This window comes from Fukomys damarensis, unplaced genomic scaffold, assembly GCF_012274545.1.
Source record: "Fukomys damarensis isolate Sample0158 unplaced genomic scaffold, DMR_v1.0_HiC HiC_scaffold_29, whole genome shotgun sequence".
In the NCBI taxonomy this organism is placed as follows: Eukaryota; Metazoa; Chordata; class Mammalia; order Rodentia; family Bathyergidae; genus Fukomys; species Fukomys damarensis.
In genome coordinates, this window is record NW_022900941.1 from 8,270,453 (window position 1) to 8,284,669 (window position 14,217).

The 14,217-nt window shown below is 53.5% G+C and overlaps 1 protein-coding gene across 5 annotated transcripts in view; it reads right to left on the reverse strand.

Annotated features, from left to right (window-relative positions):
* Nucleotides 1-14,217, reverse strand: part of Gli2 (GLI family zinc finger 2) — a 232,933-nt gene that overhangs the window by 24,665 nt on the left and 194,051 nt on the right. For all 5 annotated transcript variants that reach the window (XM_010632270.3, XM_010632269.1, XM_010632273.1 and 2 more), the window contains 2 exons: nucleotides 9,329-9,531; nucleotides 5,530-5,715 (listed from right to left, as the gene is read on the reverse strand). In XM_010632270.3, coding sequence (XP_010630572.1) covers nucleotides 5,530-5,715; nucleotides 9,329-9,531 — 389 coding nt within the window. The remainder of the gene's footprint in view (nucleotides 1-5,529; nucleotides 5,716-9,328; nucleotides 9,532-14,217) is intronic.

Here is a 14,217-nt window from a genome sequence, read left to right on the forward strand (position 1 = left end):
CATACATGACAAAAAAAAAGACTTCGCTGATAATCCTTGGATTCTCACTCTCTCGGGCGCCCCTAACAAGCGGAAACAGGCCAAATCTGACAGTGATATTCATCTCTGTTATTCCCACACCTCAAGGGAAATATGCTTATTAATGCGCCTCTTCCCTTGATAAATTACTAAATAGGAAGAAAAGCCTGGCACTCATTTCCCATGGCTTCGCCTGTGATTTATAGCTGGGGACTGGCAGAGCCACAGCATCCATACATCTGTAGATGTACCTGTTCTAGCTTTGGGCAGCCCTGGGTGACCAGCCACCCCTGCCAGTCCTCACCTGGGTACATGTCTAACCCTGCTTGCTCTTGTCATCACCTGTCTTGCCCACGGGTTCTCTTTTTTTCTTTTTTTGCTTATGCCCATTTGTTCATTCATCTAGCAGACCCTTCTGCAGCCTTGAGAGGTGCCAGGCACTGGCAGGCACTCACAGACTCTGGAGCTGGGGGTACTACGCCTCCATGGCACTCACTGTCTGGGTGAGAGATGAAAATGGTATCTGCAATGCCAGGCAGGCAGGATCCACAGGGGTTACCTAGTCAGGAATTCCCCAGGGAGCCCCAGCATGCTCCAGAGGGAGGTTGTTGCTTTCCCTGGGGCTATAGGAGGGAGGAGTCAGGCAGACCAGGCTCTGACCCACTGAACCACTGGGTGGCTCTGGGCAAGTGTCTGGTTGTCTCTGAGTTAGATCCTGGAGCAAAGGATGGGCTAGCTGCACGCCTGCCCCCCGCCCCCCGAATTGTGGGCTGGTGGCCACTGTCTCATGCATTGCACAGGTTGGGCCTCCGTGGAGCCAGAGCTGGGGACTCCCCCAACCCCAGGGCCTGTGGACCCAGGAGTCTGGGCTAAAGGAGTGTGGGGGGAGCTCTGTCTTGGTGCAATGACCCAGCAGCCTTCCTCATTACCCATAGGCATCTTCAGCACAGGGCTGGGATGTACCTTTCCGGGGACAGCAGGACACTGAACCGTCACAGTGATCCCTGGGTAGCCCAATGACCTCCTGCAAGTCTCTTCTGGATACACTGAGGACCTGCTCCAGGAGTCAACCTCGAGGACCTCATCCTGCCCACACTTAGCTGTCCACAGCTCGTCTCTTATGTCCCCTGCTTTGGGGAAGCTGAGAAAGTCTGGGGCACGGAGCCAGAAGGCTCGGGTTGAGGCCACCAGCCTCACTGCTGAGTTAAGTGACAAAGACATAGACTCAGGGTCTGGGCCAGGTTTCCCCCTGGTTTTTCAGTGCTGGCCTTTTACCAGATGACTCATGAACACCACTTTGCCCATGCCAGTATCCAGCAGCTCTCTAGGACTTTCAGGCCTGGTCTCTACCTCAGTCTCCCCTCCTGTCCAAGACTAGGGCTGGACTCCCTTCCTGACTTGAGCCTCTGGTAGCCCCTGCGCCAACTCTTCCTGCCTCTCAGTGGTGTGATCAATGTAACTGGTTTCGGAGCCCCCTCCCCCCGATCCACAGGCAGTATAAAGAACCAGTGTCACAGTGGAGGTGACATCCAAGTCAAATTAGTGTCAATATGACAATAAAATATACAGCTCGGAGGAAATATGGGCTGTATACAGACAGCATTTCAATCGGAGCCATTTCCATCTTCTGGATGTCGTGGGGGTGGGGAGGGGAGGACATCCTGCCGCAGTGCTGTGGTTAAATCACCAATATTCCGCAGCCTAACAGCCTAGAAGGTGCCATGTTAGGGCCCGAGTGAACTCTCCGCTCTCTAGAGAGCCACTCTTCGGGAGCGGAGGTGGGGATATCCTTGGAGCCCTGACTGATTTTCTCTCCCCTTCCCCTTCCCCTTCCCTCTGGCCTTCCTGCCCAAGGTGGGCCCCAAGCAGCACAGGGAGATGGGCCTTTCCTGACCACCAGGGATAGAGCGGGTGGGCTCACACGGGACTGGGACTCTCCTTGTCTGGCTACATCTTGGCCCAGGGGCCAGGGAGAAGGTGGGGCTGAAGTTTTGACCCCTGCCCCTCTTCCCAGAGGTCTGGCTGCCCTCTGGCTTTCCCCCCACACTGTCGTGTTCCCCACATGGAGGGCGTGTACACGGCCCAGGTGAGATTAGGGTGGGTTCCATGGAGATGAGCTGGGACATTCTCCTCAGATAAGATCAAGTTTTCCATGTCAGGAGAAAATATAAAGTTTCATTTCAAGGCCTAGCTATTTAATCCAAAAAGGTAAGTCAGTTAAAAATCTTAAATAGGCACTCATGCAAACGGCACTTGGCTAAGGTAACAACTCTACTGTGGTTAACACGTGCTCCAAATGGGGCCAAGGCGCTGCAGGATGAGCCCCCACCTCATGTTCCTACCTGCCTGGCCAGTCCTGTGTCTGTGCCCTTTTAGCCCCTGAATCACTGCCAGCATGTTGAGAGACAGAAGGAGAAGGCCTATTCTCCCTGGCTTCTTATGAGCTCTTGAGGGCCCTGGTACCTTCGCAGAGTTCACACACCAAGGCTGTGTCTATGTATGACTTGCTGGTGTGAGCCAATATGTCCTTAAAGCCCGAGGACCCTCCCACAGGGAGTCTCTGCAGCCAGAAAGCCAGTGCCTTAGGAATATTTGGCTTCTTGCCTCTGCAAGAATGCTGAGCAAAAGTGAACTTGGTGGAAAGATCAGCTCTACCTCTCCTGTATGGACTGAACTTCCCAGAGGGACTCTGCAGACCTGCATGGCTGTGAAAACACAGGAGCTGGCAGGGCCCATCTTGGATCCGCTGGCTCAGAGGAGGGTGCAGCTGGGGGATAGCCCAGAGGCAGATTCTGGCTCTGCTGGGCTCCCACCTGGGCAAGGAGCCCCAGTGCTGTGTTCAGTGTGTCAGACTCGCCTCTGAGTGGCATATCTGCACCGGCATGGAGCCGAGTGGAAGTGCCTACCAAATACCCTAAAAAGTGGAGGCAAAGATTCGAGGGCTGGCTTAAACGTGTTTGAAATGGCTGGAGGTGCAGCCCAGTGACACAGCCCAAGTTTAGAATGGGGGGAAGGGGAGGACTGGGTTCAACCTCTAGCACCAAAAAAAAGGAGAAGAAAAAAAGAAAGAAAAAACCCACCCTGTTTCTGAAACAAAGTGCATTAAATAGTGACAAATGCAAAAGATCTGACAGCGCTCTGACCTTGGGTTATAATAGATTGGGAAACAGAAATTGCCTGTTATTGAAATCATAGTTAAGGAAAAATCCTCACCCTCACCTCGTGCCTGAGCCTGAGCAACGGACACCCTTGTTCAGCCCAGCTCTGGAGTCTGGTGATGCTTAAGACGGAAGTGGGGGAAGAGGGTGGCGTGTGACGAGTTACTCAGTGGCTGCTGTCGTCAGCTGGGAGTTCTTCTGCCCACCCGTGAGCTCACCTCCTCACTTGCCTCTCTGGCCTTGACCTTCCGGTTGCTCAAAGAAGCTCAGCTCCCCAGATGCTGCCCAGTGCAGAACGCCCCAGAAAACAGAGCTGCTCCCCAGGCCCTTTCCAGGCTGCCTGCCAGCCCGCAGCTGCTCTCCCACCACAGCAGTTTCTGCACTAATTAGCTTGCATCTTTCTATTCTAGTCCCTCTGTAACGGCCACTCCCTCCCTCATCCTACGCACAGGGAGGGCCTGCCTGTCAGACAAGCCCCAACCCTGTGGCTTGCCATCTTGTTACATAGAAGGACAAGCACCAGCCAGTTCCGATCAGGGAGACTTGGGTCCCATTGGGTAGCCCCAGAGGCCTGGGATTCCATTCAGGTGGTGACCTGGGAGAAGTCCTGGGGTACTGTGAGCGAATTAGTGTGGCAATCCAGTGGGGCCTGGCACTGCAGGGCGGGGAGGTGTCTGGGGACCTCCAGATCCCCACAGGAGGCAGCAAAGAGGCTGAGGGGGTCTAAGTTCACAGCGTCAGAGAGGACAGGCAGAGCTGGGAAGGCCGCAAATGACTGGCCGGTCAGGGGAAATGACAAGCCACATTTGGCAGGCCTCAGGGACAGTGCGGATGGTGAAAAAGCAAGGGAAAGGTGGCAGGAGGGCCTTTGTCCTGGACTTAAGCATTAAATGGACAGAGGTGTAGACAGCTGAGACACAAAATCCTACAAGAGGAAAAGGTGTGGCTTTGCAAGAGGGAAAAGGATACTTGAAGAAAGAGACCAAAACTAGCACTGACTGAGTACCACTATTACGCCAGGCACTGGGTCACACGCACACAGTATGTGTAATCCATCTTAGTGTTACCACCGGCCCTTTGGGGAAATGGAAGACACCCGGTAGGGCACAAGGACGACACCATTGGTTCCTGTAAGTCTCGGGTGGGCAGGACAGAAAAGTAAAGCAGGAGCCTGAGGAGGAAGCCTGCCCCTGTGGCTGCTGGACAGGTGCAGGGACGAAAGACGCGTCAGCAGAGATGAGATCTCAGCCCCGCTGGAGGGAAGGGAGGCGGAATGGCAGGAAGGCTGGGGGCAGAGCTCAGGGCAGGGCCCACTCAGAGTCCTGCAGACCTTGCTGCCCACCAGCGCTCTCCGACTTGCCAGAGTCAGCACAAGCAGCTGCCCCAAGGGGGGGGGATGTCCCCTGCAGGCCTCTGCCTCCTCCCGTCAGGGGCCGCTTGTGAGTGAGAGGCCGGCCAGGCAGGCCTTGAGGAGATGCACATCCGCAGGCCAGCTGTGGCTCCTCTCACTCTGCCTTATTGGACTCCCAGGCAACTCTGGACCTGAAGCCACCCCAACAGGAAGGGCAGATATGCATGTGGCATTTGGCAGGAGGAAAAGACTCCCGAGGTACTCAAACAGGACACCTGCCCCCTCCCTATCAAATAAGTGCCTCTTACAGCCAAGTCTCAGATTGTGACAGCCGAGTCCTCCAAGTACTCAAGACCCTGATGTTGACCTTGCCTCTCTTCTTGCCCTTCAACTCCATCTGATCTGGCAGCAGTCTTATGCCCCTGCCTTCAGAGTCCACTGAAACACTACCAACTGTCAGATCTGCTAACTGGACCTCTGCTTCATCAGTTCTCAGATTAGAACAGAACAAGATTCCTTTCAAGAATAAATCCGATCGCTTCACTCCTGTGTGAGCCCAGACTTTTGCATGGCTTGCCTCTTCTAATGATGCGGGGGGATACTGTCTCCTAGTCAGGGTATCTCCGACTTCCTTTTTCCAAATTGTACTTCCAGTCCAGCCTGGTGCTCCCCTCCTGCCTGCTGCTTTGTTCCCCATTCACAACATTTATAACTGGTCATTCCATTGCATCATTCCTCATGCTGTGCGGTGTCTCTTGCCCGCATACGGTAGCTTCCACGAAATAAGAGATGAGTGCTTTGTTCTCGGTGATGCCCATGATGCTTACTTAGTACCCTTCCCAGTCCATACAGCTCAGAAAGCACAATTGGGAGACTTGGGTCCCCTGTGGATGGCAACAGAGACTGCTCTTTGCTGCCTCAAGGGGGCGCCCACCACCTCCCCCTCCATCTTGCTTCCCCTGGGCCTGGACTCCCACTCCATGGTTTCACCCCAGAACTCACCTTCCACCGGGTTGAGGTAGTCGTGGAGATGGGGTGCACCAGCAGCACCCCCACTCTGCACCAGCAGGTCCCCATAGGGCGCAGGGTGGCTGGCCATGAGTGTCATCTGGTGGTAATAGTCTGAAGGGTTGGTACCTGGGGCAGTGAGACCAAATAGGCCCCTTTCCTTCAGATGCTCGTGGGCCACTGTGGGAGCAGGGAGAGAAAGAAGCCATCAGAACCCAGCACTGTCTGCATCTTCCCTGATGGAACAAAGAAAAGAGAAACACACCTGCCTAAGGGGCCCCTCCTGCCCACCTGTGTACCACTGTCAGCCATGAGCTGGGCCCTATCTTCACCAGTGTGGGCAGCGGCAAACCACTGCTGCAGAGAGGTTAGGTCCAGCCTCGGCCTGCCTCCATCACCATAGTCATAAATAATCTCCCTCTCCTCCCTGCCAGAGCCCCAGAGTGACAAGGTCCAGGGCCAGCACCCTTTAAAGGGAGAAGATGATGTGAAAGGAAGGGCCCTCGCAGCCGGCATGGGCTCAGTCGGCCTTCACCAGAACATCCAGGGCACGGTGGGATGCCGCGAGTTCCTGGGCCTTGGCCAAAGCCAGCAGCTCCTGTCCCCATGGCACACAACCCAGGGTGGAGGAGGGGATTCGGAGTGTCTGGGGGGCCTGACACTCAGTACTGCTGGACCAGAGAATGAATGCAAGCAACCCTGGGCATGGAACACGTCACTGAAGAGTCCTGGCTTTTACTAGATGTGCCATCTCAGCTTTCCATCTGTAAAATGGGAGTAAGAATGCCTTCTCTGAAAATTTCTATCAAATCCCAACTGCTCTACTCAATGTGTGGCAAGCACTCGCTCGCTGGGTGTGCAGCAGGCCAGTTCTGAGGCAGGAGGTGCTCACATGCGTTCCACCATCTCACTGTTACTAGGGCACCAGGAGCTGGGAGCCATCCTTGCCATCCTTACTGAGCAGATCAGGTCTCTGGCCCTTAGTTCAATACCTTGTTTGAGGTCCCTCGGTGACCAAGTAGCACAGATGGATGGGACCTGTAGTTTAATTGAGAGCTGAAGTCCTAACCACTGTGTGTCACGGCCTCTCTGCTCTTCGTGTTGGCCCACAGAATGCCATCTTATGTGTATTTGGTGCAGAGATGAAAGAAGAAGATACAAGGCGCCAGTCTCCTCTTCCCTGAACTCCAGCCAGGCTGACCGCCCTAGTGTCTGCCTGCTTGGTCCACACTGAACAATGTCTCGCTCACTCCCTTCCCTGAAGCCCTTCCTGGAGTTCCCATTTGTCCCCAGGACACACATGGCCTGGCAAACGCTGCCCGGCACTGCTCGCAAATTTTCTTCCCTGAAAGGATTGCTCTGCGGATACACCAGATACACCAGTGCTGGGCACTTAATAGCTTGGTCTGGGGTTGGTGGAGCCTTGAAGCATCTGGCCTACTTACTGTGGGAGTCAGAGCCACGCAAATTAGCTAGGTGACTCTGGTGCTGGGCCTGTCCCTTCTGTCTCACTGGGTATGGCCAGAGTGAGTAGCGGTTACAGGAACCAGATCAGAGTTATGTCGAAATTGGGCATAACAGGGTGCTCTAACCAGAAAGAGCCCCCCGCCAAGGCACCTGTCTCCCACCCATTTCTGCAGGGTCCACACTGCAATCCATGTAGTGACTCCTAAGTGTCTTAGGACACTTTTTCTTTCCTTCCGTGACACCTCTTTTGGCCCACTGTGGCCCTGTCAGGGCTGCTGGCTTCTGCCTTTTTTTTTTTTTCCTTTGGTATTGGTACTCGGGGTCAAACTTGGGACTTTATGCTTGCGAGGCAGGCAGCGGCACCACTGAGCTAAATTCTTGGCTGCTACTGTGTATTAGTATCCAAAGGCTGCTACAAAAAAAAAAGACACAAACTTGGTGCTAATTGTTGTTAAAACAACAGAATTTGGACTGGGGATATGATGTAGCTCAGCGGTACCATGCCTTCCTGGCAAGCGCAAAGTGCTGAGTTTGAGACCTTGAATCAGGGAAAAAACAACAACCCCCCACCCCACATCAATATAAAACAACAGAATTTTATACCTCTCGAGGCCATAAGTCCAAAATCAAGGCAACAGCAGGGCAGGCTCCTTCCAGAGGATCTAGGGAGAACCTTGTTTCTTGCCTCCTCCAGCCTCTGGTGGCTGCTGGCCATCTTGGCCTGTGACCACATCATTCCCATCTTTACTTTGTCTGACTTAACATCACTGTCTCTTATAAGGACATCTGTCATTGGCACAAGGTCCCAAGAAGATAACTGAGGATGCTCTGTGCAGCTCAAGATTTTTGAATTCATAATTGGAAAGCCCTTTTTCTAAATAGTGTGACACAGAGGGCCAGGGATGAAAATGTAGATTCATCTCTGGGGACACCATTCAGTGTCACAGACAGCATCTGGGTCCTGACATGTAATCTCATGGTGCCACCAGCCCATCCCTGGCCCGGTTATCAGGAGTAATGGACCTGTTCCACAAAACAGCAAACTGGGTGGAGTCGCATCAGCTTCAGGACCCCATCTTCGTCAAGGTCACTTAAAGGACCCATGTGAAGTTCAGAGGTGGATTTTAACCGTAAGGGGCCATTTCCCAGGGGCTCCACATTCTGGTTGGCCATTTTCAGGCCTGCTGGTCATAACCACTTGCCTTGCTTGGTTTGCTTCTGGAGAACACCAGGCAGACTACAAACTTCCTTCCTCCTGAAACACGAGCCTGATGTTTTAGGGTGCTTTTGTTTTTTTCCTTCATACTGGGAAGCCAGAAGCCCCTTGTCACTGTGACAAAGCCAGCACTTTCTGAGAGCCAGGCCTCAATTTCAGCTCAAGATCGCCCCCTGAAGGTGGGAGGGGACACATTTCTCTGGGGTTGAATGACAGCAATAATGAGGGACTGGCTGGGGCGTCTGCCCTTGGGCTCATAGTACACACTGCAAATGTCTTCTGGCTTGGAAGTGATCCTGGCTTGAAAGGTAAAGCCTCCACAGCACATGTTCTGAGAAGATGCTGCTGGGTTGCTTTCAAGTATGGGAACCACAGGAGGCTAACAGCACTGTCAGAGCAGCACTGCAGGGCAGAGAGTAGTGCCCATGCCATGGCAGGGAAAGCAGTGCACTTCCAGGAAGGCTGTGTGGGCAGGGCCGGCTCCAAGTGTGTTCTCTGCTGTCTAGTGCGTGTGTGCATGTATGTGTGTTTGCATGTGTGGGTCGGGGGACAAGGTGGGCATTTTTCAGATTTTAGATCTGAAAAGTTTCTTTGTATCATGTGATCCTGCCCTGTCCTGACTCTGGGTGGGGATGGCCAGCTGATTTGTGAGCTGGGCCAGTTAGTTCCAAGTTCATGCCTGGAGTGTCAGGGGCTGGACTGCCACTGGGAGGCCACCTGTGCTGACCTACAAGGGGTTCCGAAAACAGATACAGGGGACAGACAGCCAGCACTGCCTTCCTGCTGCTCTGGGGCCCTGTGAGATACTCCCTACACGACACCCTTTTCTTTAACACCAGCTCCTGCACACTCCAGTTTATTTCAGTGAGTGGTTCTCACCCCGGACAGAACCTACCCAAGCAGACCTTCACCCTTCCGGTGAAGCATACAGAAGGGCTCTGGAATAAGCACAAAACCCAGGGAACTCCCAAATCTCTCAGCTGTCGCCATTCATTTGCTGGAAAGCCTGTGTTCAGAAGCAGTAGGAAGGAAAGCCAGTCCTGGGGGACAGAGGCTAAGGTGAGCCTGGCGCCCCGCCAGAAGCCCTCCCCAACCCCAGGTCCTTCTCACCGTCAGTGGGGCTGAGGCCCCTGGCTGCTGAGATCATGGAGAGCGTGGGGCTGCTGTGCACAGACCGGAGGTAGTGCTCCATGTGGGGGTTCACATAAGGGTGAGGGGCGTTGAAGGGGGACTCCCCAGGGCCAGCAGGGTGCGGGGAAAGCCGGATCAAGGAGATGTCCGAGATGACAGGGCTGCCGCTCAGAGTGGGAGGCCTGTGGGGACAAAGCGGTGACCTCAGAAAGAGCACGCACAGGGCTTGTTTCCTGTGGCCTGGGCTGCCGCTGCCAATCTCCAGGCTCCATGGGGCTTTGTGCCCCCACTGTGGCCTGGGCCTCCAAGCAGCTGTAAGAGTATTTCTGGTTCATCTACTCCAAAATGTGGCCCCTGAAGACAAATCAGACTTTACTGAGTCACTGGGAGCCAAATTTCCCAAGATCTCAGCTTCAATTTTTCCGAAAATAGGGACTCTTTATGGTTTGACATACCATAAAGGGTATATATGATAATCAGACAAATATAGATTGGCATTCCAGCTGGATCACACTAAACAATTTCTGCATCTGTGAAATGGGACAATCATGTATCTATTACATAGTGTTCCCATGAAGATGAAAGTCCCCTAAACGGTGCCTGACCCTCAGCAGATAAGACAGCTGGCATTACAGCATTACTGCCCTACCTAGGACAAACCCAGGGTGCCCAGGAAACCTCCGCATCTTCCCACAGGATGGATGACGCATGCATGAAAGGTATGGTGAGAACTGGTTACTCTAGGCAGTGAATGCTCCGGGGGAGGAGCAAACTGGAGCTAATTACCAATTTTATGTTCAGCGGTGCACAGAAACTGGGTTTATAACATAGTACAAGCCAGGACCTAAACAGGTGACATCCAGATGTCTTCACATTTGGGTTTCACGAACTTCCCACGTGAGGCCGCTCTTCAGGGCACGGAGGTAAATACTCTGCCTCAGATGTGACTGCGCTGGATGTGAAGACCCGGAAACCTGCTAACTCTTGTCAACTCCTGTTCTTTTGTCTGTGCCAATCCTTGGCCTCCTTCTCATCCCTATACCGTAGTATGGACCCTCTGGGTGACTACCCCCAAAGCCCCCTTCCCTGGCTCACACCCTGCTCTGCTCTCCCTGGTTATATTTTTTGGTCTTGAGTTGGTGGGCCCCTCTCCCAGTGTGACCAGGTTCTTCCGGGAGCAGGGTGTGTCTGGGCACTGCTGCACACTCAGCTGGTATACTAAGTGCTCAGAGTTTTTTCAGAATCTTTGACAAGCACATATTTGTGTGTCAAGCACCAAGACTGGCAGAAAGGAGCCTGGGGGATAATCAAGAGCCACCGCTTCCTCTAGCTGTCCTCACTCCCAGGCCACTTATAGAGGCAGAGCCACCTGCAAGGAACTGTCATTAAGTATGAGGCCTTGAGATATGGCTTTGCTCTGGGCAGGGGCTCTGTCCCTAAGGAGGAAGAGTGGAACAGATCAATCTTCTCTGGCCAAAGGCAGCTCCTGCTGGAGTGTGACCACAACAGGAAGGACACATGATTTTGATAAGACTGAAGAGAACATCACTCTACCCTCCTGACTCCCAGGGGTGGACATAGGGCTGAAGGAGACATACCTGGAAGGCTAGGTATGGTACAGGGACAGGTAGGTGTCCATGGGCTGCAGGACAGCTCAGGCACCTCAGGTCCCCATTCCCTGGCCCTCCCAGGGACACTCCAGTCAGGGAAAGTTCCCAGAGCCTGCAGTGGCTGGGTGTTGAGGACACAGCAGCCTGTAGTCACTAAAGCTGGTGGCCCTAAGGAGCTAGCCCAGGTCCCAAACCAGAAACACTACATCTCTGGGACCAAGGTTTCACTGCAGATGGTGGCAGCCACAGCTGAGGTCCCCAAGCCAGCAGTCACATGGGGCTTTTTAACCACACACAGAGGTCACATGGGGGCCCTGGTGAGTCTGTCTGAGGTGATCACTCCAGCCAGATGAGCCTTAGCCCAGGAGGAGACAGAAGTGAGGTGGTGTTGCAATTACATGGGGCTGCCCTAGAAGTGGCACCTGTCCCACTTGTGCAGGATCTTGGACTTCTGTCTCCACAGAGTAGCTGCCACCTTTGCACAAAGTTGAGCTATGCCTCCCCTTTCCCTTACCTGTCTTTGTCAAGGACACAGGACCCCAGGTTTCCCACAGGCCACTGTCCTTCCTCTCCAGGTCTGGGGTCATGGGGATGTCCTTTGAGCTCCTTGCAGGATCCTAGCTCTTGGGGTCATGGCAGCCCCTCCACCACAGAAGCCCTGGCTTTGTGCCCATTAGGCAGGGCAAATGGCTCCTACACCAACAGCTATGCCCAGACAGGGGATCACATCCCTGTGCTGTGCAGCCAGAAGGAGTCAAGCAAGTTCTCCTGGAGTGGGCCTCATTCCAGGATAGTGCCCCTCATCCAGGGATGCACTGCACCACTGGGGACTTTTGCCTGAGTGGGACACTCAGAGGGGCTGCTGCCCAGGCGCAGAACAGACTCCCCAACGGAATCTCAGCACATGCAGAACAGATCTGGCTTTGGGAGGCTGCTCTGAAGGTCCCACAGCTTGGAAGTGGGGAGGCACAGCCCTGCGTGGTGGTACAGCCTGCCCCTTCAAGAGCTCTGGTTGTCTTGCTAGCACAGATCCTTCCTACTTAGTTGAGTGGCCTCATCCAGGCGCTCACCTTCTCTGGTGGCTCACCAGGGTGGTAGAAAGAGACTAGTGCTCATGGTAGGGGGTTAACTCATGTTAATTTCCTTTCCAAAAACAAGTCAACTTGGAACATGGAGTGTTTGTTGACCTAGGGACTCAGGGCACCCAGTACCCAGAACAAAAGGTCCTTCAGCCAATGCAGCCAAGGATGACTCTCTAGACACTTCCTCCAGGAGGCCTTCCTAGAAGTCCCCTTTATACGGGGCTGCTTAAATCACAGCTCGACCCTGGCATCTCAACACAGGGCCAGTGACATGCCAGCCACCAGTAGGCCACATGCACATATTTCCTCTTTCAATCCAAATAAAAATTTCCTAGAGTAGGTACTTTCTGCTTATTTTACAGATGACAACACACCAGAAAGGCCAAGTCCCTCGGCCATTATCGCTCAGCCAGTAGGTGGAGGAGCCACACCCAACCCAGGTGAGTCTGGGCTCAAGCCCATGCCCTCAGTGGAGAAGTGGGTGCTCTTGATGACTTCAGTTCTTTGTGAGCCAAACTTGGTTTAGGGCAGGATCAGGGAAAGGGCAGCACCTGAGAGCAGAGCAGCCTTTACCTTACACTGTTTCAGCCCCTGTTGTCCCAGCCCCACTCCATGGCCATACATAGCCCACTTTGGGAGGGCCAGGGACCTCTGCCTCACATTGAGTTTTGCATGACTGATAAGCATCCAGGGTCATTGTCATTTCCAAGACATTGTCACTTTGCCAGACCAAACAAAACCAAAGGATGTCTCAGATGGCGAAATTTCAAGGATTATGAATGCACTGGGGTAAGTAGGGAGCTTTGGACAGCCCTGACCTCACACCAACAGTGCCAACCCATAAGGAGGAGTCCTTCAGGACCTTCCAGGATCTGAGCTTTGCTTTCTTCAATGCTTCGCATCACCCCAGGACCCAATTGAGTGTCCTGGGGCAAGATGGGTACAGGTAGTGTCTGTGGACTCATCACCGTGCCACAGGACCTCATCAGTAAAGGTGTCTGCTAGTGAGGTCTGCACCCTGCTCCAGGTCATTTGCAGCAGCAGCTTCCCTCCTTCTTCTGCTTCCACACAGTTGTACTGCAGACAGAGCTGGCCTGGTCTGAATCATGGCTGTCCAGGCCTTGCATTCTGGCAGCTGGCAGAGGTTCAAAGAGGCAGCCTTGAGGACAAGAGGAAGAGCCAGCTGTCTGAGCTCAACGTAAACAACAGTGTCACAGACACATGAGTGTGCACTTTCACACTGCCTCGGATGACCGAGTGGCCCTCTGTATGTTGCTCTTGCACACTGCTCCCAGCTCCTCTGAGCCTGACCTTACCAGGAGGTCCTTACTTTTGTTCACACTTCCAATGAGGCCTCCCTAAGCATGCGCTCTGTGTCCAGAGGCCTTCAGGGAGGTCAGAGACCTCATGGAAGAGGCAGACTGTGAACCAGGTAAGCACAGGGCAGTGTAATAGGGACACAGTGCATAGGAACAATCCTCTAACTGTCCCTGATCTGCAAGGCTCCTTGCTTGCAGGGTGACACAGCTGTGAGATGAAATGAGCCAAGTATGGAAAGAGTACAGTGCAGCACCAGGTGCTTGGTAGGGAGAGGAAGGTTTCCTAAAGAAAGCAAATTCTGGTTGAATCCTGAGGGATGAATAAGAGTTCCTAAGGAGATACATTATAAACAAAGGAGGCAGCATGTGCAAAGAAAAGCTGGAACATAAAGCTGTGTGTGTGTGAAGATTATGCCTCAGGCAGCTGGGCAAAGCCTACAGAGTACTTTGGGCTGGATTGATGGACCCACTTCCTTTCTTCTGCTCTGGGCAGGAGGACAGGTGATCCTAGCACAGGTGGTCAGAGCACCCCCATCCCTGGGTATCCTGACTGGTTCAGTGGAGGGCATGTGCCCAAGGCAGCCGCCCTGACTGGAATTGGTGAGAAAGAAGGTGTCAGGGTTCACAAGGAGGCTAAGCTTGTAGGGTGCAGACATAGAGCTGTTGGGGGACCCAGGAAAGGGTGGGAGAAAGAACTGAGATGGGATTAATTTCTACTTGAGCCCCTGAGTCCAGATTCAGCTTTGGCTAAAGTTGTTTCCCTGGCTTTTCCAGTTATCTGATCCAAAAGTCAAGATCTGGTGTGTGTGTGTGTGTGTGTGTGTGTGTGTGTGTGTGTGTGTGTGTGACAGAGAGAG